We start from the raw sequence: 27,900 nt of genomic DNA, 5'->3' as shown, positions 1-27,900 counted from the left end.
CTCGTATCATGGAGACGTTCCCGAGACCAGCCAGAGACTGGAAAAAGTCTCTGAAGAATTTGAATGGTTTGATTCTCTCCCAACTCCTTGGAGACCAGGCTGGTCTCGGGAGACGTCGTGGAGATGTCTCAACAATCAGCAAGACTCACATTGTCACCAGGTCACCACCTTCAGTCTCCAAACCAATGAGATATTAGTACCCTTTTTAGGCCCTTTAAACATCAAATGAAAAAGGTGGTATACTGGTACTGTATAAACATATCAAAGTACATGTATTTACGTATAATTCTATTATGCTTTACGATGTATTGCGATGTAAAACTGCATTATGTAAAAATGTAAAACTGCATTATCAAAGTACATATCAAAGTACATGTATTTACGTATAATTCTATTATGCTTTACGATGTATTGCGATGTAAAACTGCATTACTTTTTACAGTAGGCCTACACATTCTCTTTCGTTGAGACAAACTCGCTTCTACCTCCTTACATAACACATACGAGTGTATATTGTATATTGTATATATGTAAGAGTCTATTTACAAAGCATTGACATGCAGTAATTTTATGTAAATTTTTTTTTTGTTTTGTTTAAATAGGCAAAATGGCATATAAACAAATACTGATGCAAGTGTTGAGTGTTTAAGTGCTCAGATCAACACTTCTCAGGTGCCATTTTAGCCCAGGGCTGCACAATACATTTGATTACAATTTATGTAACCTTTTTGCGTTCAGCTCCTTTCAATTGATTGAAGATTTCAAGGCACACGTGTACTCCCCTTGCCCTTATATTTCCCCTCACTATACAGGCAATTCCTGTTACAACAAAATTCTCGGGACAGGCAGATTTTTGTTTTGTTTGGTTTGTTTTTGTTTGTACCGAAATTTCATTACAGCCAAATGGTATACTAATTTTAAGTACATGAAGGATATGTAGACAATAATCTTGTGACTCAAGGTCCATTTCATTAATTTTTTCCGCTCATAAGACAGGCTTATGAGAGACTTCATGAATTGATTTTACTTCCCTTCATGGCCACATATATGATTAACTCTGGTCATTCCTGGTACTGTAAAAGTGGTTATTTTCGTGCGACTAATTTTTCGCGCTCGGCCCGGTAAGAAGAGTTTCGTGTGTTTTTAATTCCGCGGAGTCAAGGCAGTAAGTACTGGAACATATGGCATGAAAGAATATTCACGTGCTTTTATTTTCGCGCTAGTTTCTGGTTGCGCGAAATGGGCGAAAATATCAACACTGCGAAAATTTCCATTTTTACAGTATTTAAACGGGCCCCTGGGTTTTTGCTTCATTGTGTCCAAAATTTTGTTTTGTGTTATAATGGGAGTGCACTGTAGTAGGTTTACATTTACACTGAGAATTTAACAATTAAAGGAGAGTCAAAATCAACTTTTGTTGTGTGCAGAAGGTAATACACACAATTGACATTATTTGATGTACTAAAAACAAATTTCATTTTTTATTACAATAAATTCAGTTCAACAAAACTGATACATATTAGGAAATACAATGTGTAAAATGTACATCATACACAATGTTTTAAATGAGAATATGCGTAATACATCATGCAAAATACTAGTTCATTTTATACTCTGCTGTAAATGTTTTGCTTTCTATGCCTTTTAAACTGTGGCTACCAACTGTAACACACAAGGTTTTCACCTTTAAAAATAAAAAAAGAAGAAGAAAACATGCCTTGGTATTTGTAGTTCACATGTGTCATTAGGCATAACTATTGACATTTGTATCTTTATTTACACAGCTATCCATATCTGATGGAATTTTGGACATACTCAAAAAAAAAAATTATTCCACACTCACATAAATCAGTCACAGATTTTGCATCATGTATAAATGCTCTACAAGTATATGAACAAACAAACCAAACAACTTGCCCTGGTTACTGAAGATTGCATGATCAGTGTGGATCTTTGCATCTGATTGACAAATTGCCTTACATCAACCTAAATAAGCACTGAATTGATCAGTGTGGATTTTTTTGTGAATGTATAGCTCCCTCTTGGAAGGCATCTTCTTACAGAAAACTCTTCTACATACAAGAATATGACACAACAAATCTCAAATGTCAGCCTGAAAGAAAAGCATATTTTGACCTGCTACTTTTGTATCCAACCAACAGCTAGACATTTAGTTACAAGCAATTACAACAGAAAAATCTTTGCCTGTTAAATCTGCCAGAGAGAAAAACAAGTCTTTGACCAGTTACAAAGAGCTTTAATTTCCCAATGTTAATAGAAAAATAATAACAAACTAATGACACTTTGCACTCTTATTCACAGCTTTGGGAGACATTATTCTCCTATTTCATCTCTATAACACGATGAAAACTTACTCAAACAATATTGTATGTTGTTGTTTTTCTTCATTTAAAGGAAATAATATACAGTGTGCAAAGATATCTCATGTTTGGCAATGGCATCTTCACATAATTTTTTTTTTTTTTTTTTTTTGCAGAATGAAGTAATGATCAGCATCACACATCCATGAATATTATATAAATAGTGCATGCTCTATGATGCACTATACTGGATTAGAGAACGACAAATACTAAATTATCCCGAGTGCTGTTTTGTTTCACCGAGGCCGCAGGCCGAGGTGAATAGAACTGCACGAGGGATAATTTAGTATTTGGAGTTCTCTAGTCCAGTACTGGTGCATCAATAGAACATGCACTAATTATTATAGTAAATAGGTCCCTCAATCTACATGTATTCCCGTAGGTCTAGGCCCTAATTTAGATCTAACAAGACTCACCGTACCGCCGGCACTGCACTTGTTGCACGCAGAACCGCAACCTACCGTAGTTTACGTATGGTATAAACTGTACATAGCGTGCGACGCTGTACGTACAGACAGACAGCCGTGTATGCGTATTGCACATCACGCACAGCGCAGACTCGCTTAGAATAAAACTCCTACATTCTGCGTCCATGATCCTCTACGCGCGCATGACGTTGAAATTTATGCATGGCCTTGTCTTTAATACACTACGTAAATCGGCCGCCCTCCCTAGGCCTTGCGCGAATCTCTTCGTACATAAAGCGTAGGCATTATGCATAAGCGTAAGCGTAAGCGTTATAGTGGCACGGTCGTGCCACTATACCGGAATTTTTGCACGATCACGTGATACAATCCAACCAATCACAACGCCAATTTCACTCTACCTATTTACTATAATGCACTGTGTGCAGGTGCATCCATAACTCTTCAGATTAAACATATTCAAACAAAACAAAAATGATCACACATTGATGAACGATAACGTAAGTGCTTGAATTAAGCCAAAAATGTTCCCAGAGTCTTCCAACTTCATCTTCAACCAGTTGGAAATTCCCTGAAATATATCGAGAGGGTCTGCCAAGAAACTTTAGTGGCTGACGCAATTTGCTAGGATAATGAATTATTTTGGAGTATTTTGAGATCAAAAGTGTAAAATGATTTAGATCCCGTGCGTACAACTTTTACTCCTCATAATGTGAACCACCCTCGCCATACAGTCATGCGTGGTACAGGCAAAACATTGCATGATTATCGATGATGCCCTAGTAATCATATTTTCCAACTAGCTGTACGAGTTCGCTTTATAGCATGGAAAATTGGTGGATACTGCTTTGGCATAAGTTGTTACGAACTGGCTTATTGCACCAAGTGTTTGTGGGGGAATATTTACATGCACGATGACATCGCCTGGAAGCAGTTTGCATGCTGACTGGGAGATATAAGGCTAGTTATGTGAGGGCATTGAATTTTTCCAGGAGTTGCTGCGCCGACGGTCTCTGGTCTGGGTCTCGCTTAAAGCACGGCTCCAAGATCCTCCTCATGCCTGACTCCACCTTGGCCAGGGCTTGTGGCGTGCCTCCAATGCCCGTCGTCATCTGCGCCAGGAATGCTAGTGGATGTATGGGGCCCTTCCCCCACAAATGCTGCCCAGAGTGCAACTCGACCAGGGTGCCCGCCACAGACCACACGTCGTGCTTGTTACTGTGCTTGGCGTCGGGAGTGGGCGACAGGGTTTCCGGTGGCATGTAGCAGGGTGTGCCACGCATATGAACTGAGGACTGGGACATGGCGTTGCGGTTCTTGATGTGGGCGAGGCCGAGGTCACAGATATACGGGCGCTTCGTCAAAGTCTCAATCTACATAGGGTTGACCAATGAAAAAAGGAACAGAATAATTTGTAAAGCAGTATTTCCAGGATGCCTAACATGAAGAAGAGTTTACTGTGACTTCTTGGATAGGATTGTGAGATTTTCCTGGCACGAATCCTTTGCCAGCAGTGGTAACGAGCTCATCTGATAGGGGAGGCATGTTATCCCCTTCAAATGGTACTTAGAGTAGCTGATACGATGATTGTTTAATGTTTTGGGGGGGTTTTTGCATTTCTTCCACAGAGGGCAACTTGAAAATACTCTTAGTGCTATTCAATCTCCCAACAAAACCCCCTTCCCATAGCCTTTAAAAGAAAGTGAATGAAATTGAAGTTTATTAGCAGAATTGCCAAGTCACATGTTGGTTCTGTGACTTGACGCACAGAGTCGTAATCCCACCTCCGTGCCTTTCGCAGAACCTAGTAAATTGGGAGTGTTAGCATATCAAAGTAGACACCATCAGTTTTCTATTTCACTCTGTCACCAAAAAGATCAGGCATCTTGAAATAAGAATGTTGTCAGAGGAAGCCGGTATAGTACAGATGCTATACCCACCAGAATGTTCGCTGGTTTGATATCCAGGTGTAGGATGTTGCAGGCGTGCATGTAGGACACAGCCTGGAGGATCCCTCGAGATATCTGGAGTTTCTCCTTGCGACTCAGACTCATCTGTGGGGATGAAAGGATAATCACGAACAAATAAACCATGTGAAGATTGTTGCTTCGTCGCAGAAAATGTGGGGTATCTAAGCTACAGAAGCTCATCACGGTACTGAGATCACACTATCATGTTTCACTTTCCTTTTTTTTCTCATTTTAGTCCTTTGGAACATTTCCTCATTTCCTTTTATTTTGTGCCATCTTTCCTTTCTTTTTCTCTCTATTTCTGTTTCCTAGTATCCTTCACCAAAATCCCAATTCTTGTGCCTCTTTATAAACCTCATGTCTTGTAAATGGAAGCACGTGTGTATACTCTAATAATTCAACTTCAGAAACTAGTAAAGATTATAATTTTCTGTATCTGACTTATAAGTTCTGATGAGTGTCTTTATGATGGCACTTTTCTTTTCATTTCCTGCTTTGTTATATTACTGTTTTCTTCATCGTTTGTGGTTCCCCTCCCTTTCAAAAGATTTATGCATGTATACAGAAAGATAGGAGAACAGATAGAGTTTTTAACTATGATCAGAAGGGGTAGCCTTCACCAACACAATTAAGTCCCAGCAAATGGCACATATACATCATGTATTAAAACTACTCTCTTGTGCATAGTAATACCAAAGAACCTGCACACAATTTGTGCTACCTTTAGCTAAGCTGGTTGTATATTACAGCTGCACTGTGGGTTTTTTTCCTGAGTAACATATGATCTTTACCAGATGAATTTGGGGACATGATGATCGACTACTTGATCATGTTGATACAAAACTGTTTGAACCTTAGGTGATAAAATCGAGACATAATAACAAAGTTGTGGTTGGAGGGGACATCTCCCCACATAAGTCTTGATGGATCAGTAGGCAGCAGTGTATTCATAGAAAGTGAGGTGTTGTGTGAACGATGCCATATTTTACTGCTTGTCTACATGCAGTGGTGTCATCGCACGAGACAATGTTATAATATCTTACCTTCTTCTGTCCACTCTTGGTAGGAAAGAGGATATCCGCGAGAGCATTTCCATCTATTAGCTGCATGACAAGGTACGCGTGCAAACCCTCGTAGCCAAGCGCCATCATCTGGACGATGTTTGGGTGTGATGCGCGCCTGAGGAAAGCAACAGTAATGAGAGAAGTTTTTGGTCATTTTTTATGTACCCAAATGGTGGCATTTGCTTGTTAATCAAATGAATGTGATGTGCTTTTCATCATAGCACTGTATGCCTATTGTTCTTTCGTAAAAGCAGCATTAAGCTTTCATCATAAGATTATGAAAATGGTGGTGGGCTAATTACGATTGTACACCAATGTGCTTCTTTCTTTCATTTTAACCTCATTTCCTCGAGTGAGATGAAAACAAAGAAAGTAATATTTCATACACGAGAATTACACCCCTAGATATGCAGGAGTGATGGCTAAATACCTATGTGGGTCATCACCTAAAAGGGGAAATCCAGTCCAAAAATAAGTTAGTCTGACAAGAAAAGAGTAAAATCCAATGAGTTCAGTGGCAAATATTTGACTGCAATCGGATGAAAAATAAGGAAATTAAGAAATTTTGAAGGTTTGCTAATTTCTGCAACACAGTTTTTGTACAATGGATATGAATATGCAAATGTGTGAGCTAACCATGTCCTACTTTCACAATTTTCAATTGATGCTTTTAAAAAATACCTGAAAATCCAATGTTTCTGTCATTGAAGTCTGACCATGTTATTCCTGGTGGAATAATTTCAGAATAGCGATCAGTTAGATATATCAGGATTTGAGCCTTGGGCATAATCGGGCATATTGCGTTTGAATGAAAAACTAGAAATTTCAAAATTTATGTACAAGCTACATGTATATGGCAAGTTGTGAGGGGATGACATGCTCACTTTGCCATTTGCATATTCATATCGATCGTTCATGAACCGTTTCCTGAAAAATTAGCAAAACTTTGAAATGTCATAACTTCCTTATTTTTCACCCGATTTTAATCAAAATTTTACTGTTGAACTCTTAATATTTTACTCTTTCATATCAGACTAGCTTAAATTGAATTAATACTGTAATTGATTAGCCACACCTGTGAATGGCGACCTCTTTTTCCACTTCACTCTGCTTGCTTCCGAGGAAAGAGATTTTCTTGACGGCCACTGGAGTACCGTGCCAGACAGCCCTGTATACTGTGCCAAACTGTCCAGACCCAATGACGTCACCCAGGTCGAGCTCCTGAGCTCCTACCTGATGTACGAGGTCGAACACTAAAGCGCAAACGAGGGGAGGGGTGGGGTTAGATATAGGAAATAATGAATGATGATTCTGAACTGTATATTACGACATTATGATCGTCACTGTATATACAATCGCATAATACGTGTATCCACTAATCTATACAATTACAGTCCAGGGTTATACTGGAAGATAATGAGTTGCATTGACACCAGAGGATTGGTGCCTGTCAAATTAGATCAGAAGCAATTCAAAAAGTTGTATTACTATTGATAGATAGAAAAATACATATATATGATTATGCTCATAGTCAATATGCTATATACTACTAGATGGCATTTTTATCGGAGAAAGTGAAGGGTTTGTTTGCAAAAACCGATAAGTCCATTTTTGAAGATTTTGAAGTACGATCATTGTAAGAAACTACAAAATGATACCTTTTAAATGATATATTGGTCACTACATATAAAGGTATATTTTTTTAAGTTATGGTCAAAAGAAGCAAACATTTTCTTATTATTCTCTTTATTTTTCTTGACCTTTAATCGCAAATAATATCTCCATTTGGCAAATATGGACTTATCGGTTTTTGCAAACAAACTCTTCAAGTGTATCAAAGAGATTGTTTACTATAGCATTGTCAGCTGTGAAACACTTTTTGATTGGGAGATATATAGGCAAAAACAAAAGAAGACAAAAAGCTGTCTCCTTAAAGTTTACAGTGTCCTTAATGTATTATCAACCCCTTGTTGTCTAATTAAGATGTCACCCAAGAATTCATTATATATATATATATATATATATTTATATATGTATGTATGTATGTATGTATGTACGTATTATACATATCATAATATATATATATATATATATATATATATATATATATATATATATCAGGGTTCGGCATCTGAACAGTGGGTGTGGTGTGGTAGGCCAGGGCCAATAAAATTTGATATCAGGCCACCACACTTTTGGCAGCTGAAGTTCAAAATGTCAATGTTGTATAAATTTCCTTTTATTTTGGGCCACCGAAATTTCAAATTCAAAGATCTTAGTGGCCCCAATCGGGCCAACAGAGAAAAATGTGTTTTATATATGTGTGTGTGTATATATATATATATATATATATATATATATGTAACACATGTCCAAGATTAACATATATATATATATATATATATATATATACATAATTACATATGTGACATACATGTCAGGGCATACCAGGGCTCAACTATACTTTTTCCTCTGATGTCCTGTTTGGGTCATTATAATCTTAGATTAAATCTTAAATTTTGGTGCTCCTAAAAAGAAATGTAGTGACTCAACATAAATGGAAACATAACAATCCATTTTTTATCTCAAGTGCCCAATCAGGCCACAAAATGATTTACCGTTTTGGGAAATTTGGTGGCCCAACATCAATTTTTGGCGGCCCCAGGCCACCGGGCCACTGCTCATGTTGAGCTCTGTATCTTATAGGCCACTTACAAATGAATGTCACTATGTGTGTGTATGTGTGTGTGTGTGTGTGTGTGTGCGTGTGTGTGTTTGTTTGTTTGTGTTTTGAATTGCATTTGTACCGTTTTTGTTCATGTTACACCAAGAATGGGTTGATTTATGAATGATACGAATGAAATCATTATTAAGGGGGAAAAAGTGTGTACGTGTGTGGATGTGTGTCTGTCTGTGTATGTGTGTCTGTCTGTCTGTGTGTATATGTGTCACCTTTCACTCCTGGTGAAGATGTACCAGCTAAGCCAGATCCTGTTGTCTTGGACGCCGATCCTGTCTCTTTGGGCTCTTCCTCGGAAACCCGCTCAGATCGACGTCGAGTCCGTCCAGCCGTCTGTGCGTCATCGACGATGTTGTTTTCCACTTCATCAACAGGATCGCCACCCAAGCGACCCGTCTTCACGTCCTCGTCTTCGCCGAGGTCTTCCCATGTCGACATATCCACGCCGTCATCACTGACGCTGCAATCACAAACACATGACATCAGTGGCGGATCCAGAGGGGGGGCGCATCGGGTGCACTCCCCCTCTTTATTTTTTTGTTAAAACAAAAGAAATAGAAAGAAAAAATGGGGGGCGTGCACCCCTTTAATTTTGTAAAGACGCCTCCCTTTATGGAATTCCTGGATCCGCTCCTGGACATTGTCTGCAATTTTGTCATTTACAGAGGGTAAGAGGGTTTAGGACTACACTGTATTTGGATTTCTGTTCGGAGATGTATTTTGCAGTAGACCAGTTCATTAACCTTTTTTTTTTTTCATACTAAAGGCTTACCCATCATGGGAGAAAAAAAAACCGTCTTTGATTTCTAGAAAGCCTGCTTGAGACTTGCCTGACGTAATAACCCCTACGCTGAGATATAAAAACCGGATTCCAAACATTGTGACTGATTTATCAGAAGTAGCTGAAATGTTTAGCTCGTTACTAGTAATTGCTCGGTCCTTACGGACAAAGAATTGCAACTAATTCCGAGACTGAAAAATTACCTGGTCGCACGCTGGTGTCATTAATCATTTTTTCTGTACAGTGTTACAAACTTTGACGTTGAAAAATGCCCTTGAATGATTACAAATGCTGTACTCATTGTGATAGCGAAATCTGTGGCAGATGTTTGTTGTAAATCTTGCATGAGTTTTCCATGGGGGTTTTGCAACTTGTTTGGAATGAGGGAAGTCTGGAAAACACCGAACGTCATTTCGACCGTGATCAGTGAAAAATAATCTTTCTACCCCATTGCCATCACAATGGTCTGATGCATTTTCCCTTTATGAATATTCCTTTTAATCATCGTTGATGATAGATTTGCAAAGATATGTTTACACTGTATATCCTGTTGTCTCTAATGTAGACAAATATTATCAATGATTTTATTTTGCATTAAGATTATGAGAAGTGCAGAAATAAAACCAAAACCAAACCAAACTGTATTGACAAGTAGTTACTTGGTGGAATTTTGAATAGGACTTCTACATTTATACCTTCCACTGGACTAGAAAGACTGCGAGAGAGAGAGAGAGAGGGAGGTCCCAGAGAGAAGTAGTCTGGGCTCCATCCCCTTTTCCTTGGTGCGATAAACCAAGAGAGGGCGCAAATTTTTGTGATTGCGATAATCGAGAGACTGCGCGTCTCTCGGGTATCGCAGTTCTCGGCGTATCGCAATCCTCGGGTGTCACGCCCTCATACGGCTTGTCGCGTACACTGAATCACCCCTACGATTAAAAAGAGTCCAGAAGCTAGACTAGGAGAGAAACAGCAAAGGGAGAGAAACAAAAACAATGCGTAGATATTCTCTTTGTTGTCAATAACATGTACATTGACTGCCTTAATGACATTGAAGAAGAGATGGAGAGGACACAGCAGGAAAATGAGAGACGGAGGGATGCAGGTGGCCGTGTTCCTTAATCTTGACTAATCAGGTTGGGATTTGGAAACCCACCTCTCTCCCCGAGCAATCTTCTTCAGCGTCGCCCTTAGTTGCTGGTCCTTGACGTAGGAGAGGGGAGTTCGGCACTTCATGTTCTCTAGGGTAACAGACGCTCCGTGTTTGACCATGAAAATGAGCAGTGCGGATGCGGCGTCCTTGCAACCGTGTTTCTGGTAAGTTTGACGGATCTAGCAGGTTGGCGATTGAAAATATCACTATGATTCAATTTTATGATAAGTAATTTGTCAATCTTTATCATCTTAATTTTTGTTACATATTATTGCAAGGACATCGCATTAGCCATTACACGTGTGTATAAATGACCCCTTCTTTAGAACAAAATAGAACAGCATGTAGAATGTGCCACGTACACCAATTAAGTACAAAGACATGTGTATATATATATATATATATATATATATATGTAAAATATATACAACAGTAGGTCAATATAAACTCCGTTAGAGACGTAAATTCGACGAATTTTCTCCCATAGGGCTTTGTCAAGTCAATACATTTGACACTTTATTTTGAAGCAGATCAAAATAGAAGACGCGTCGTCACTGGTAGCGCGTCCATAACAAAATGATGGACGCGCTACCAGTGACGACGCGTCTTCTATTTTGATCTGCTTCAAAATAAAGTGTCAAATGTATTGACTTGACAAAGCCCTTTGGGCGAAAATTCGTCAAATTCACGTCTCTAACGGAGTTTTTATATTGACCTACTGTTGTGAATCTACACTTTCTTAGGACTCCGAGCAGAAACTAATTATTGCTGTGTTTATATAAATATATATATATATATATATATATATATATATATGCATGTATTATCTCTCCTCTCTCTCTCTCTCTCTCTATATATATATATATTTTTTTTTATATATATTATTGTTATTATTATTATTATTATTATTATTATTACCATCATCATCATCATCATCAACGTTTATAAACAGTGATAGTATGAGCAAAGGACATTCTAAAACATTGCAAAGAAACTTATTAACATAATTTCCAATACTCTGCTGTGGATGTGCGTCAAAGCTTTTGCCTCTAAATCACGGACTACCAGCCGTTCAGGTCATGCTAGATATATATACTATCAAGTTTTGTAAAATTATATTCCACTGATCATGTTGATATTACCTTCTCTCATTGCGCGACTCTAGTATGCTCTAGACAATATGTCGTCAATTATACGGCTGTTATCGAGTTGTTATAAGAAGAGGACTTCCAAGTATTTGGACGTCCCATACCTTCTGAAGTGTGGGTGTGTCCTTGACCTCTACATCTTCCTCGCTCCTGCTTGATAATGCCACGAGGTGAAGGGCGCCCTGGTCGTCCTTTCCTTGACAGTTGACGTCCGCTCCTTCAGTCACAAGCAACTCGATGCACTGTGTCTGGCCCTTGGCACACGCGAGGTGAAGAGCAGTCAGTGCATCTTCGTTCTTTGAGTCCAGACACAGTCCATGGTCCTACAGGAGACAGCAGACGTACATTGTAGTATTCATAATGATGATCATTTGAAATACAATTTTACAACTGAGCAAAAGAGGATAACTATATAAGCCAGTTCACAGTTCCAATTGCAGTGGTGGATCCAGGGAGGACCGCAACCGGCGCACGCCCCCCCCCCCCCTTTATTTTTTTTTTGTTGAAACAAAAGAAATGAAAAGAAAAAAATATGGGGGAGGGGTGCGTGCACCCCCCCCCCCACTTTAATTTTGTAAACGCGCCCCCTCTTTACGGAATTCCTGGATCCGCCCCTGAATTGAGCATGTGCAGATAAAGGTCATTGCAGACTTTCTCTTGAAATCGACTTGCAACTGAGGTATTCAAAACCTAGACAGGGCTTAAGGTCCTCTGTGTTGTAAATGAACCAGGTGCAAATTGGTATGAGCAAGTGAATGTGCATTCTTTTCAGCAGCATTAACAAAAGCCATTCATGCAGCACTGACATGTAAAATTACCACTTCCTACATGGCTGTTTTCAACTGCTCTTCTTAAAGACTATTCCATGTTTTGTAGAGTCTGTGATTGGAGAGGTCATTGCAGACTAGTGCTAACTGTGAACTGGCTTATTTAACCATAATGTCCTTTGACCTAAAAAGGATTAAAAACAACACTACTTCTTTTGTTGGTTGGTTCATAATTTTCTTTGGAGAACTTTTTTATCTTTTTTTTTTTGCTAGAAACCTCTACTTTTGCATATCAGATTCCATCACTTATACTGTCTAATTGTCTCTTCCTATGTGCCAACATCATAAAATATTACAATGCTTAGGATTTCTTCAAGGGTTGTAAATGCTTTCATGCTTTGATTTTTTTTTTTTTGTTGACCCTTGCAACCCCAAGAAAATAATTGTACTGAGAAAAAAAAAATATGTTTATACTGCTCATTCATTGTGATATCAAAAGTCTGTGTTACATTACACTAATCAATTTGTATAACGAATTCAAAATGTATGTTTCATAAAAGTATAGAGTGCCTATACCTGAACGGCGAGAATCTTTTTAATGACCTCAGCGTGGTTGTTGACAGCGGCGATGTGAAGGACGGTGTTCCCATCCTCTCGGGGAATGATGATAGACTTGGGGAACGCCTTGACAATCAGCTCTGCTTCACTGTTAAGGGAACACAGACAGGAATTTATTGTGCCTTTGTGTATGATCAAACTTTCTAAGGTTGATAATGAATGATAATATCATTATCATTTTTTTTTTATTATTGCAATCCGTCATGTACTACTCCAGGGGCGTCACCAGCTTTTTTTCAAGGGGGGGTGCGTTTTGACCCGAACGTAACGAGATTTTTTTTTTTTTACAGACATTTGGAATATAGGAAGCTCTCAATCCCTAGACTTTTACTGTTGTTGAGGGAAACCAAGCGGGGAAAGGGCACCGGCGTAGCTAGGATTTCATCTTTTACAGTAAAAAAAACTACCATTTGGAGCTATATTTTTTCGCTTTGGAAATAAAGGAGGGAGGGCGCACCGGGCGCAGCTGCCGGCAATTACTGGCAGCAAAATCAGGAGAAAGGCATAACAATTAAATGCGAGCGAGCGGAGCGAGCGAGCTTGACTATTTTGACATTTTACAGTAAAAAAAAAAAAACACCCCTGCCGTTTGTTGCTATATTTTTTCGCTTTGGAAATCAAGGGAGGGGGGCGCACCGGGCGGAACTGCTGGCAATTACTGGCAGCAACATCAGGTGAATTGCATAACGATTAAATGCGAGCGAGCTTGAAAATTTTACATTTTACAGTCCAAAAGCTGCCGTTCTTAGCCATATTTTTTCACTTTGGAAATCAAGGGAGGGGGGCGCACCGGGCGGAACTGCTGGCAATTACTTGCAGCAACATCAGGTGAATTGCATAACGATTAAATGCGAGGGAGCGAAGAGAGCGAGCTTGAAAATTTTACATTTTACAGTCCAAAAACTGCCGTTCTTAGCCATATTTTTTCGCTTTGGAAATTAAGGGAGGGGGCGCATGCCACCGGGCGATCCAATGCGAGCGAGCGAAGAGAGCGAGCTTGAAAATATTGACATTTTACAGTAGAAAAACTGCCGTTTGTAGCTATATTTTTCGCTTTGGAAATTGGGGGGGGGGCGCACCGGGCGCAACTGCAGACAATTACTAGCAGTAACATCAGGGGAATTGCATAAAGATTAAATGCGAGCGAGCGAAGAGAGCGAGCTTGAACATTTTACATTTTACAGTCCAAAAACTGCCGTTCTTAGCCATATTTTTCACTTTGGAAATTAAGGGAGGGGGCGCACCGGGCGGAACTGCTGGCAATTACTGGCAGCAACATCAGGTGAATTGCATAACGATTAAATGCGAGCGAGCTTGAAAATTGTACATTTTACAGTCCAAAATCTGCCGTTCCTAGCCATATTTTTTCGCTTTGGAAATCAAGGGAGGGGGGCGCACCGGGCGGAACTGCTGGTAATTACTGGCAGCAACATCAGGTGAATTGCATAACGATTCAATGCGAGCGAGCGAAGAGAGCGAGCTTAAAAATTTTGACATTACAGTAGAAAAACTGCCGTTTGTTGCTATATTTTTTCGCTTTGGAAATTAAGGGGGGCGGCACCGGGCGTAACTGTAGACAATTACTGGCAGTAACATCAAGGGAATTGCATAAAGATTAATGCGAGCGAGCGAAGAGAGCGAGCTTGAAAATTTTACATTTTACAGTCCATAAACTGCCGTTCTTAGCCATATTTTTTCGCTTTGGAAATTAAGGGAGGGGGCGCACCGGGCGGAACTGCTGGTAATTACTGGCAGCAACATCAGGTGAATTGCATAACGATTCAATGCGAGCGAGCGAAGAGAATGAGCATGAAAATTTTGACATTTTACCGTAGAAAAACTGCCGTTTGTAGCTATGTTTCCGCTTTGGAAATTAAGGAGGGGCGCACCGGGCGCAACTGGACGATTACTGGCAGCAACATCAGGGGAATTGCATAAAGATTGGATGCGAGCGAGATTGAAAATTTTGACATTTTACAGTCCCAAAACTGCCGTTCCTAGCCATATTTTTCGCTTCGGAAATTAAGGGGGGAGCGCATGCCGCCGGGCGCAACTGCTGGTAATTACTGGCAGCAACATCAGGTGAATTGCATAACGATTCAATGCGAGCGAGCGAAGAGAATGAGCTTGAAAATTTTGACATTTTACAGTAGAAAAACTGCCGTTCTTAGCTATATGTTTCCGCTTTGGAAATTAAGGGGGGGGGCGCACCGGGCGCAACTGGACGATTACTGGCAGCAACATCAGGGGAATTGCATAAAGATTAAATGCGAGCGAGCTTGAAAATTTTGACATTTTACAGTCCCAAAACTGCCGTTTGATGCTATATCTTTTTTTGCATTCGATATTGAGTGGGCGCACCGGGCGCAACTGCTGGCAATTACTGGCAGCAATATTAGGAGAATTTAAATGCGAGCGAGCGGAGCGAGCGAGCTTGAAAATTGTGACATTTTACACTCCAAAAACTGCCGTTTGTAGCTATATTTTTTGCAGTAAGGGGGGGGGGGGGCGCACCGGGTGGAACTGCCGGCAATTACTGGCAGCAACTTCAGGAGAATGGCATTACAACTAAATGCCAGCGAGCGAGCTTGAAAATTTTGACATTTTACAGTCCAAAAACTGCCGTTTGTAGCTATACTTTTTCGCTTTTGAAATTAAGAGGGGCGGGGGCGGGGGGACGCCCGGTGAGCCCCTCCTCCTGGATCCGGCACTGGTAGTCAAGGGTGTCGGTTTATGTTCATGACTGGGGGAGGTATGACCAGTGAGGTGGTGTCGAAGTGACCAAGTATGTCATGGGAAGGATGTCCAAAATCTATGTATTATAGTCAACACTGTATAGAATACACTTGCACTAGTAGATAATTATGTATAAAATCAGTGCTGCCAGAACCAGGGGTGCGAATTGCTTTTGCCCACGATTTTTTTTTTTTTTTTTTTTTGTCCCCGATGCAAAATTTCAAAAAGATAAATAAATAGATAAAAAATAATAATCATTTAGTGTCCGGCGTTGAGGTCGCTCGCAGACTGAGGGTTTTTTTTTTTTTGTTGTTGTTTTTTTTTTGTTTTTTTTTTGTTTTTTTTAAGGGTCTGAAGGGGGGTGCGTTCGCACCCAACGCACCCCCCCCCCCCCCCTGGTGACGCCCATGTACTCTTAAGCTGTCACCCCATATAGTTCATAATAAATGTACCTTGCCATTGCAAATACCAATCAGTTTGATAAATCTGGTGAACACAATTTCCTCTGTATCAATATGTATAACATCATACTATGTAGATATATATTTTTTGTTTAGATTTTTTTCTTTACACACAATGACAAGAGGTTTAGTATCACTACCAGGGTCTGCCGTCACAGACGGGTGAAACTAAACGAATGTTGCAATTGCAGCTGGAATTACAGTTGTGTTCCTACTTCGATGTTGACGACTGATAGGTCGCTGCACACCTGATGCTATTATATTATGACAGCAATAATGTCAGAATTGGTGATTCTACCTCTTGTAAAACTATGACAAAGTTTGGTGTACCTCAAGGTTCTGTTGGAGGCCCGCTGCTTTTTTCTCTTTATATGCAACCAATTAGTGAAGTATTTCGCAAGCATTGTATTAGTTATCATTGTTATGCGGATGATATACAACTATATTGTCTTTTAAACCCACTGTGTCTTCATTGTCATCCGCCATTGCAAAACTCGAAGCATGTTTGCAAGACCTGAAAATCTGGCTTACATCCAATGGCCTTAAACTAAATGATGATAAATCTAAGTTTCTGTTATTGGGATCAAAGCATATGTTAAGCAAAGTTGATTATCAGTCATGTCATGTCAATATCGTTAGCACTTGCATTACTCCGTCGAAAACAGCCCGTAATTTAGGTGTCATATTTGATCAGGAAATGTCATTTCGAAGTCATGTAACTCATATTCAGCGGAATGTTCGATATCAGTTGCGTAATTTAAGTTTCATAAGGAAATATTTGTCTAAATCTGCAGCTGAGATACTTATTCATGCTCTGATTTCTTCTCGGTTGGATTTTTCGAATTCATTGTTGTGTAATCTTTCAAAAAAAGATGTCACAAAACTTCAACGGTTGCAAAATTCTGCTGCCCGATTGTTAACTTTTACTAATAAGTTTGATTCCATGTCACCAGTTCTCCGTTCCTTACATTGGTTACCTGTAGAAAAAAGGATTATTTTCAAGATTCTGTTATTAGTACATCATTCAGTTCATTCTTTTCCCCCATTATACATAAGTAATTCTGTTCAAAAATACAATCCGACACGAAGGCTACGTTCATCATCAGATGCATTCTTACTCCAAACACCCAGAGTAAAACATGGGTATGGTGATCGTGCTTTTTCCGTTATGGGACCAAAACTGTGGAATCAGTTACCTCTTCAGTTAAGGGAACTGTCATCTACAGAGTCATTCAAATCCAAACTTCAAACTTATCTGTTCCTTTCATACTGAGGACTGTAATTGCTGTATGTCATTAATATTGGATAAATATTGTATTTTTAATTGGTATATGTTGTATTCTTTATTTGGTATATATTTGTTGTTGTTTACCATTATCTTATTTGTTGAAATGTTTGAATATGTATATGCATGTAAATATATGCTATCTTTTCATTTTTGAAGCACCGTGAGCACTGAAAAGTGGACCTGTGCGCTATACAAGTAGCCACTATTATTATTATTATATTTACCGTCCTTAGCTGTTTTTAGGTACTTCATGGAAAGGCGCCGAATGTGTCAAAACCAGCTTACAAATATCTCCTTTAAAAATGTCATCACTCGATGAAACAAATTCAGTCAAACGAACAAAGCGTCAAAAATTCCAAACTCTACAAGTGTACGAACGTCACAAGTTCGATTCTATCACTTCATAAAATATAAAAACAAACTCTTACAAAGGTCAGTCTTGAAACTTGAATGTTTACAGGTCATTCACAGAATTAAAAAAAAAGAAAAGGAGATGAAATTTCATGTGGTGGAGTACTGCTTCTTTATATGTAGATTCCGTGAACTGATTGCAAAATAAATGCTGCCAGTCTTAAACAGCTCTTCGGGTACTAGTATTCTCGTATTTTGTTGCCGCAAGGAATTTCTATGTAGGCCTATTAACGAAATTCTTCTCCAAAAAAAAAAGTTCTTCATCAAAGTACTTGGCAAGTATATTACGCCTATTTTAAAGCTATTTTTGAACTGGTCTAATGTTGAAAACGCCTTAAATGCAAATGTGACAAAACAGTCAGAATTGATCGCGTGGCTCAATAATTTGCGAACTTCATGATTCCTTCATACAGTGTGCAGTAATATATTTTGAAAAGATATCGCACATCAAAGGACCCTACGCTTTCATAAAACTATTTGCCAGACAGAGGGAAATCAAGTTTTATGCACCAATGTTCCAAAACAATCCAAAAATTGGCACTAGCGTGCGAATGGGGAAAATGGCGCACTTCTCAAGCCCCGATACAGTCACGTGATTGCTTGTTACGGTTCTAAGTGCTTATATGATGGACAAATCATGCACATGAAGTTCAACTGGAGCAAATCATAAGTACCTGGGCCGATCCAGGAACGCCGCAAACTGGAGTGGAGTTAGGTCTCTCTTATTAGTCAGGGCCAAGTCTAGCTCCCGACTGCCGAGTAGGAGTTCGACGACATCAACACCCCCTTTGTTGACGGCGTCATGGATCGCAGTATCACCATCGTCATCCTTTTAAGACGGTAAAGATTTCTTCGTATAAGATACTTTTACCTCTTTGGGACACACACACACGACATTCGGTAGGTTCAAGCCACCGCCCTGCTTGCATGTTCCTTCTGTCTTTGCCACACGCCTTGTGGTTACGTAATGTCAACGCTAGATGTAATACCAACGCTAAATGTAATACGTTTTAAAACGAATTGAAAAATCGACCCAAATGTAACAATCGTGTCAACCATTAATGTAATACATTTTAATCTTAAAGGTAATAACCGCAGACAACCCTAAGTGACAACCCTAAGTGTAATGCATGTCAACCTTCAATGAAACATCCACCCTAAGTGTATCATCCACCCTAAATGCAAAATCCACCCTAAAAGTAGGCCTTATACTTGTTAACCCTAAATGTACTAACGACCCCTAATATAGAACACCTTAACCCTAAATGTACTAACCAGAGATAACCCTTAATGCCATACGTGTCAACCCTAAATGTAACACATCTTGACCATTAATGTGAAAACCACCTTAAAAACAATATCTTTCAACCTTAAATGTATAATAGACCCTTTATGTAATACGTCTTAACCCTTAATGTAATACAAAAAATAATGTCGGATGCACTTTTTTGTGCCTCCGCCACCTAGTGTCGCCGGAGGCATTATGTTTTCAGGCTGTTCGTCCGTCCGTCCTTCCGTCCATCTTGCAGTCAATTTTGTGCATAGTGTAACCTAAAAACCGTTTGAGGTATCCAAATGAAACTTGGGATATTATGTATGGGTGGACGAAGTTGTACCTGTCATATTTCGGGTGCTCATGCTCAGGTCAAAGGTCAAGGTCAAATTCTCAAAATTTCATTATTTCCCCCACATCTATGCAATGCCTACTTTTTGATATTTAGTGTATACATGTATTACCAGATAAAGATTCTATATAGGAAAAGTTTGGGCCTTGGGGGTGAAAGGTCAAAGATCAAAGGTCCAGTGAAAATGCTATCATTTCACTTTTCTCCATATCTCATAAATGGCTCACTTCCCAAGAGAATCATTGTCAGGCAGTATTATTTACAAAGTTTTTATGACGATGCCTTGAGCCATTTCAAGAGATATGGAGAAAAAAATGGGGAAATTTTAGCATTTTCACTTGACCTTTTTTTTTGTGAACCCAAAATATGACACGTACAACTTCGTCCATTCATACATACTACATGCCAAGTATTTAAAAGGCAATTCCTCGGTTAGTAAAGTTACATTTTAACAAATTTAGATATTTATTTCTACTACTAAATCACCATTTTTCATTTCAAGTCAAAATCATGTTAAAAACATGTTCATCCTTCCCAGGTTTATGATATCTAGTAGAAAAGAATGAATACAATCTAATAAATATTAGAATTGCTATGGCAACTAAAAGGGCTGGTTAGTAACGTTACGAAAAAAGGACATGACAAAAAAAAAAATCAATGTCTTGCAACAAAAAGTGTGCAAAAATTCAAGTTACTTCAAACAAAGCGTTTCATTTATTTCTATTATTGCGTCATGACCAACGTTCATGCAAATATTTTTAGCAGTTCGACCGATAATTTATTAGCTAGACCCCCAAAAGCATGGTTAGTAACGTTACATTTGTCCGGAGTAATTCCGCGGGTCATTTCACCCTTTTGTAATTGACAAAATGTCACATGACTTCTGGAGTGTTTAAATGTATTCATCTTTAATACCCTTAAGCAAAACTTTGAGGAAAAATTTTCAAAGGAACCCACTGTAATTTGCATTTAAGTGAATTTCAGCGTCCCCAGTCCCACATGTACATTTTAAATGATGGTTTCAGATCTCGCAAAACCAATAAATTAAAAAAAAAATAAAATCTACTGAATTTGAAAGACCTTAATGATTGGTGAACATCCATGGCATTAGTTGATACCTAAATAAAAGAGTAAGATAAAGAGGCACATTTCTTTTATCCATGTCATGTCCACCTAACTGCGGAATTGCCCATAAGATACTTCAAATGGTTTTAAGCTACTCTGTCTACAAAATTGATTACAGACGGAAAGACGGACAGACAGACGGACGGACAGACGGACGAACAACCTGCCTTCAAAACAAAATGCCTTCGGCGACACTTGGTGGCGGAGGCATTAAATGTGCATCCGACATTTTTGTATTATATTTAGGGTTAAGATGTATTGTATTTAGGGTCGATATTACATTTGCCCGGGTGGGCTATTGAGGTCAGAAGTGTGACAGGAGTGGACCAAGAACTGACGCATTTAATCTTTCACCTGAAGATTGACGTCACAGCCGCTATTGATGAGGATTCGCATGCAGTCGGCCAAACCCTTGTAGGCGGCACAATGAACAGCTCTGCGACCGTTTTTGTTTCCTTGATTCACATCTGCCCCCTTTCCGACGAGATACTTGACAACTGCTGGTTCATCCCTACAGAGAGAGAGAAAAGAAAAAGAAAAACAAAACGAGAGGAGAAACACCATCAACGTTTAAGTAAGAAACTGCAAACTTTCCTCTGATGAGTGCATCACCACCAGTCAAGAATCCAGCCAAATCACTGCGGACCTCTACTGAACCGTTATATTTCAGGATTAGCCCTATTTGGATCTGGCAAATTAAGTCAGGTTCATCACCTGTAAGTTACAGTGTAAAACAGCCACTATTGAAACAAAACCAAAAAAAAAAAAAAAAGAAATCGTTGATTTGTTGCAAGGGTAAAACTGTCAGTGAAGATTGTCGTATTTTGACATGTCATTGTCATCTTTATTTTGTAATTGTTGAAATTCTGTTTTGTTTTGTTTTTTTACTGTTCAACATAATGAATTGTGTTAACCTTGATTAGCAGTGCGAAGTGTGCCGTAAGTTTGGGGGCTTGTCCGGGAAACTAACCAAGCAGACAGGTTCGAGGTTTTGTTAAATTCAATAAAATTTGAACAGAATTCTCTTCTTGAACATTGTAAAATTTGTGAGAGTTCATCCACAACAAATTTTCTTATTTGTGTATTGTACAGTATGTCCTTCATAATTTGTTTTATATACTCTTGATGTTTGAGAACTTGTTCACAGAACAAACTAAAACTGCCTAAATCAACAAGCTCAGATTTCGGACCCACACACGACGCGAGCTGGATCTAGGGACAAAAATCAGACTAGAAGCAGAAAGACAAGAGCAACAAGCACCAAAAACCCGAAGAAATTCTAAATAAAAAGAACAGAGAAACCAGAAATTAAGGCGAGAAGAATATATGAACAACCTATGAGACGGTATGCGTTGGAATTAACTTATGCCCATACGACCTCAACACACAAAAAGTCTTCCCCATGCCCTAAGACGCAAGTTCAGAAAGATTGTTGATCATGGTATACATGAACCGCATGCAAACTGAGACTGGAAAACGAAACGATGTTTGATACGTAATACGTACAGAGGTTGTGCTTTTGGGAGAATTCAAGAGTGCCAATTTTAATCAGTTTATGAAGACCCACCTTCAAGATCACAAAGTGGTAAATTTTGAGAAAAAAAAAAGGTAGCTTTGATGACTGATGAATATAAATACAAATATGATATATTGTATATATGAATAGAAATAGAAATACACAAACACGAACTTAGACCATTTTTTTGTGCGATTCCTTCTCTTATGAATATTTTGTCATGTCAATCACACACACACACACACATGTATATATATATATATATATATATATATATATATATACATATATTATAAACTAAATATATACATAGAGAGAGAGAGATTGTTTGTATGCGTACATAATTATTTATGATTCTAGAACACAGAGATATGCAAGTAATGCAACTTTTAGGATTAAGCTAGTGCCTTACCCTTCTGCAGCAAATATTACGGGGGTATTTCCAGAACTGTCTGTAGCATTGGCATCTGCTCCCGCTTCCATAAGTGCCATGACAACATCAATGTGCCCCTGCAGGGATGCACGGTGGAGGGCGGTCTTTCCATTCACTTTGTGATTGACCTTAAAGAGAGCGACGCGCAGGAAAACAGCGAACGTTAAACAACTTTAACTCACTACGTTGAGCATGCTTTAGTTAACCGTAGTTTGACAGACAAGTTTGATTTCACTTAATATTTTTTAATAAAGTCCATACATACTTTGATGACACAGATCAAAATATAAAGATAGCACATTGTACTCAGTGATAGTTACAGAAGTAATAGAGTGGATTTATTAGCATGACTCTGGTTTAGTTGAATTGAATATTGTTGAAGGTAGGAAGGAGGAGGAGCTGGAGATGTTAAAGATGTAAAAGTAGTCTTTAAAGCATGTAGTAGTGATAGTACAGTAGAAGTAGTGGCAATAGTAGTAGTCGAAGTAGTCATTGGTAGTAGTAGTAGTAGTACTAGTAACCTATCATTTGATTTGATTTGATTTTATTGTTCCACATTTCAAAACATCAAACATGATACGATCGATTGAACATAAGATTGAACATAGCGTCGTAATTACAAAGAATACAAGAGAAGACAATTTAACAAACATGAAATGTGGGGACCTACTAAAAAGCAAAGCATGTAATAGGTCCCTGTATATATGAAAGTGTTGGTCTTCTTAAACAACCTAGAAACGAAAACTATGAAAGGAAGGAAAGGGACGTAAAAGAAAAGAGAGCAAAAAGAGCAAAAGAAAGGAATAAAATATACGAAAGCATAGCGAAATAAAAAGTAGCCACCTGTAACGCGCTTACAAGACTCCTTGTCACCCGAGCAACACAGTTACGTAACTGTAAGAATGCGCAAAAACGCACATGATACATAATGATTCATCAATTCAGGAATAGCCTTGACATAAATGACTCAGTAAAAAGAACGAAAGGCAAACATGGAATACATATGATAAACAACGAATCTGATAAAGAAGAGGGAGTTCAAATAAAATTGCATGTTGTATTATTAGATATAAGCCTGCACAAGGGATTTTTTTAGTTTACGTTTAAAACAATTCAATGACAACGATTCAGTAATGTCGGAGTCAAGGCTATTCCAGAATGTCGGACCTGTATGTACTATTGTTTTAAGAGCAAATGCAGTTCTCACGGGAGAAAAGTGAAATGAATTTTCCTGTCTTGTAGGGTAAGAATGTATAACTTTATTTTTTACAAACATGGGAGTGAAAGCATAAGGTAATTCGTCTTTAGTTAACTGGTACATAAATATCCCAAGGGAGTAAGAATATATATACATATATATATAATACACATTCACTGAGGTGCAGGAAGGCTGTATGGCGAACAGGGTCCTATTTTAGCCTATAGCCCGTTGATATTCAATAACTGCTGACCCTCGAGACCACATGAATGTTTTTGAAATGTGTATATGTGTTTGTGTGTGTGGTTGTGTGTGCGTGCGTGTGTGTTTATATATATACTAGCAGCACCCGTGGAAATCCACGGGTCTGAGGGGTTTTATTTTTTTTTTCTCATAATACGATTTTGCACATTTTTATTGAAGAAATAAAAAGAAAAGTCTTCTCATTCTTTCGTTAATTGTGCTGTCTTCTAAATGACCACCCTTCCCAGAAATTTTATAATACATTTTTGTAGTATATGCCAGGCGATCCGGTCCATTGGTAGGGATCATTCCCGCCACTACTTGCTTTTATTATAGAACTTGAGTTTCGAGGGGTTATTTGCACCCGTTGAAGTCCAACAGCTGTCTTGTTGCCCCTCACCCCTCCCCCCCCCCCCCCCCCACGCACACACACATTTCCACCTCCGCAGGGCAAAAAACAAAAACATTCAGGGAAAAATTACCAAAAACGCAAATGAGATTCCCCGAAAGTTCTGCCCACAGGTTGTTCCCGTCGAAACGGGAAGATATTAACACTATGACTTTGATTACCCCCTGCTCTTGCATCCACGCGGGCACCCGCGGGAATCCACGGCTGGTCTCAAGGCCTCGGTTTGTTTTGTGTTTTTTTTTTTCATGTTTCTTTTCCCCACGTTATGAGAGAAAAATAAGATATTTTCGTCTTCATAATTTTGCTCCCTCCTTTTTGTCTTTAATCACCCAAACTTGGCTTGATATATCATATTAATATAGAACTACATCTGCTTCAGATTGTACATTATCATAATTCATATTAGGCCTACAATTATTGCTCCTATTATTGTTATTATTATATCATTATTATCATTATCCTCATTATTATTATTATTATTATTATTATTATTATTATTATTATTATTGTTATTATCATCATCATTGTTATTATTTGGGGAGGGGGAGATCATAGTCATCAGGTTTTATAGTCATCAGGTTTAATAAGGCACCCGTGGGAGTAGGTTCTCACGACCTCGTATTTTTTTCTTTAATATTTTTCCCATGTTATGGAAGAAAGAAGAATATATACATCACTGCATTCGTCTTCATTTGCTCCCTCTTTTTTTGTCACCAAAACTTGTAACCGGGGGGCCAAAAGCTGAAAACAGAGGTCGAGTTGCACTCTCTCTACAAACTAAGTAGACCATGCTTATTTTCAAGTTTTTATTGTAACAAACAACATTCCACTGGTCTACCTCAAAAAAATTGTTGCGAAAGCCTCCAAATCCAAGATGGCGTCCAAGATGGCCGCCATATTCACTGAATTTGTTATTTAAATGATAGAATTTGATAGAAACATCAAATTTCAACAAATGTGATGTCACATGAAAGAGAATAAAATTTTCTACAAGTTGATACCATTTTTGTGGGTTATTGTGATAACTGGATTGAGATTTTAAGGAAAAAACACTCATTTTTTGATATTTTTCTGAAAAATGGAAAATCATGAAAATGCTTGATTCAGCATAAATCAGAGAAAGACTGAAGGATTATCTTGAAACATCTCAAGAATTTTGTTTGACATATAATTAATATTTGGAGAATATTAGGGGTCAGTACCATTTTTGGTTCAGGAGTTATAATGTCTCAAACTTGAAAACTCACTACGTAAGAATGGCCACTTTAGTTGTGACCAAGACCTTGTTGGTCATAAAAAAGTCTGCGCGCGCCAAGACTACTACACGCACCACTGGCACTGGCGCTGGCAGCAGCACCAGTAGTGCGTGTAGTAGTCTTGGCAAATGCAGACTTTTTCTTTGACAAACAAGGGTTTGTGCCTGCAAACTAACTTTTCATATCAAGTGGTAGCTCAGGTGATACTGATCGCTATCATTTCAAAGTAGATTATTCTGAAGCAGATGAGATGAAGCAAACAAAATTTAAAAATAGAGGTAATAGCTTGAAACTGGGCACCAATCTTGTTATAGATAGTTTAAGACACAATTTAGATCAACCGCTCAAAAAAAAATCAAGATGACAGCCATCAAAGTTGACATAGTGTATTGCGCCAAATTAAATGTATTATTTCGATTTTGATACAATTTTGTCTGTTGTGATATCTTAAACCGTCTTAGGTTTTTATGGACACATTTTTAAAAGCAGTGATATTCTACTCTCTGAAAAAGAAAAAAACAAATCGAGTGGAAGTTTTTACTTTTGATGTGAGGAGTGAATAACAGAAAACGGTGAATTTAGAGTGAAATTGGAGTGACTTTTGAGTGAAAATGTTCATTTTCACTCATTTTAGAGTGACCTTAGGCAGGGCTCCACAATAACTTTTATTTTTGGTGGCCCAAAGGCAAATATCTGACCTTTTTTGGTGGCCCGATCAGGCCACCAAATTCTTCATTTCTGACATTTTGATGGCCCGACGTGCGTTTTTGGTGGCGCCGGCGTGTTTTTTTTAGACGGCACAGATTGGGGAAACTAAAAATCTATCGGGGACCCTATCCCTAAACCTAACCCTAATCCTAATCCTAACCCTAACCATCAAACCCTAACCCTAACCCTAACCCTAACCCTAACCCTAACCCTAACCCTAACCCCAACCCTAACCCTAACCCTAACTCTAACCATAACCAAAAACCCTAACCCAACGTTTTTCCCATAGGTTTAACACGCGCCATGCCCCAATCTGTGCCGTCTTTAAAAAAAACGCGCCCCGGGCCACCGGACCAACGTTAGTGTCGAGCCCTGCCTTTGAATAGGGATCACTCGTCACTCTTCGAGTGATCCCCGAGGTCACTCTAAAATAAATGAAAATGAATATTTTCACTCTCGAGTGATCCTGATATCTAATATGGGAAAGCATCTACCAATGGCATAAGTTCAGATCAATTGTGACACTATAACCCACATGAAGTCAGCCCAAAAACACTGTAAGAAAAATCTGATAACAGTAAATACAGTTTCAGCATGCTTATTTGTAAATGTGAATATACAGCACGAGTAATCAATTTGGAAAATTTTATTCGAACAATATACTGAAAAGTAATTTCGCACAACACATTTAAGAGCAAAGTAGAGAAATTGCCGCCATGTCGGATTTTTTTTTTTTTTTTGGGGGGGGGGGAGGGGGTTCGGATCAGAAGGGCTTTCAAGGACATATACGGATCAGACATTATTACACATATACTATCATCATTCACGTTTCTACAACAGCAGAGTAACATACAAGTAAAAAAGCATATAGTATCTTTGATACAGAAGCATTTCTTTTTTTATCAAAGATTGGGCCTTACCCAAACACTGGAATGAGCTCCACCCCCCCCCCCCCCAAAAAAAAAGACCCTCAATATGGTTTACACTAGTACAATATCGTTCGGATGTATAGAAACATGTAATAGACAGAAAGATAAGAAGATCAAAAATATATATCAAATTATAAGTTATAAGTTGAGATTTAACTTTGACGCAACACACTTAAGGTATTTTTTTGCCATTGGGAGAGATATCACATTCGATTTATATGTGCAGGTTAGTTGTATTACAAAACATTCTACTATGTAAAAAAATCATAATAAAGCCTAAAACATACGGAGATATCATCATTTCTTTTCAAGAAACCATAACCATGATAACTGTTAACAATTTAGTATCTGAATTTGAATTTGAATTATATATTAAAAAAAACATTCTTATCAGATCTATTTAGTACATCTAACAATATTTAGCATTAAATATACTGATTTAAGTTTGCACATTAGTTGTTCTGTCCCTAACTCACAGTTTAGAACTAGTTTGAGGAGTTAATTAAAGCTCGCTTTTC

At 38.5% G+C, this 27,900-nt stretch overlaps 1 protein-coding gene across 1 annotated transcript in view; it reads right to left on the bottom strand.

Moving 5' to 3' along the window:
• Nucleotides 1–3,319: 3,319 nt before the first annotated feature.
• Nucleotides 3,320–27,900, bottom strand: part of LOC139727251 (uncharacterized) — a 33,224-nt gene continuing 8,643 nt past the window's right edge. The window contains exons 5-15 of the mRNA XM_071638208.1: nt 22,619–22,767; nt 21,045–21,201; nt 18,615–18,769; nt 13,003–13,132; nt 11,764–11,982; nt 10,515–10,690; nt 8,793–9,040; nt 6,916–7,093; nt 5,820–5,955; nt 4,747–4,860; nt 3,320–4,179 (exon numbers count right to left, since the gene is read on the bottom strand). Coding sequence (XP_071494309.1) covers nt 3,772–4,179; nt 4,747–4,860; nt 5,820–5,955; nt 6,916–7,093; nt 8,793–9,040; nt 10,515–10,690; nt 11,764–11,982; nt 13,003–13,132; nt 18,615–18,769; nt 21,045–21,201; nt 22,619–22,767 — 2,070 coding nt within the window. The 3' untranslated portion in view covers nt 3,320–3,771. The remainder of the gene's footprint in view (nt 4,180–4,746; nt 4,861–5,819; nt 5,956–6,915; nt 7,094–8,792; nt 9,041–10,514; nt 10,691–11,763; nt 11,983–13,002; nt 13,133–18,614; nt 18,770–21,044; nt 21,202–22,618; nt 22,768–27,900) is intronic.

This window comes from Diadema antillarum, unplaced genomic scaffold (genome assembly GCF_040938485.1).
Source record: "Diadema antillarum isolate AM-2024a unplaced genomic scaffold, OU_Dant_1.0 seq00000124_RagTag, whole genome shotgun sequence".
Taxonomy (NCBI): Eukaryota; Metazoa; Echinodermata; class Echinoidea; order Diadematoida; family Diadematidae; genus Diadema; species Diadema antillarum.
The sequence above is the reverse complement of the archived record's forward strand: the minus strand, read 5'-3'. Positions and strand labels throughout refer to the sequence as shown.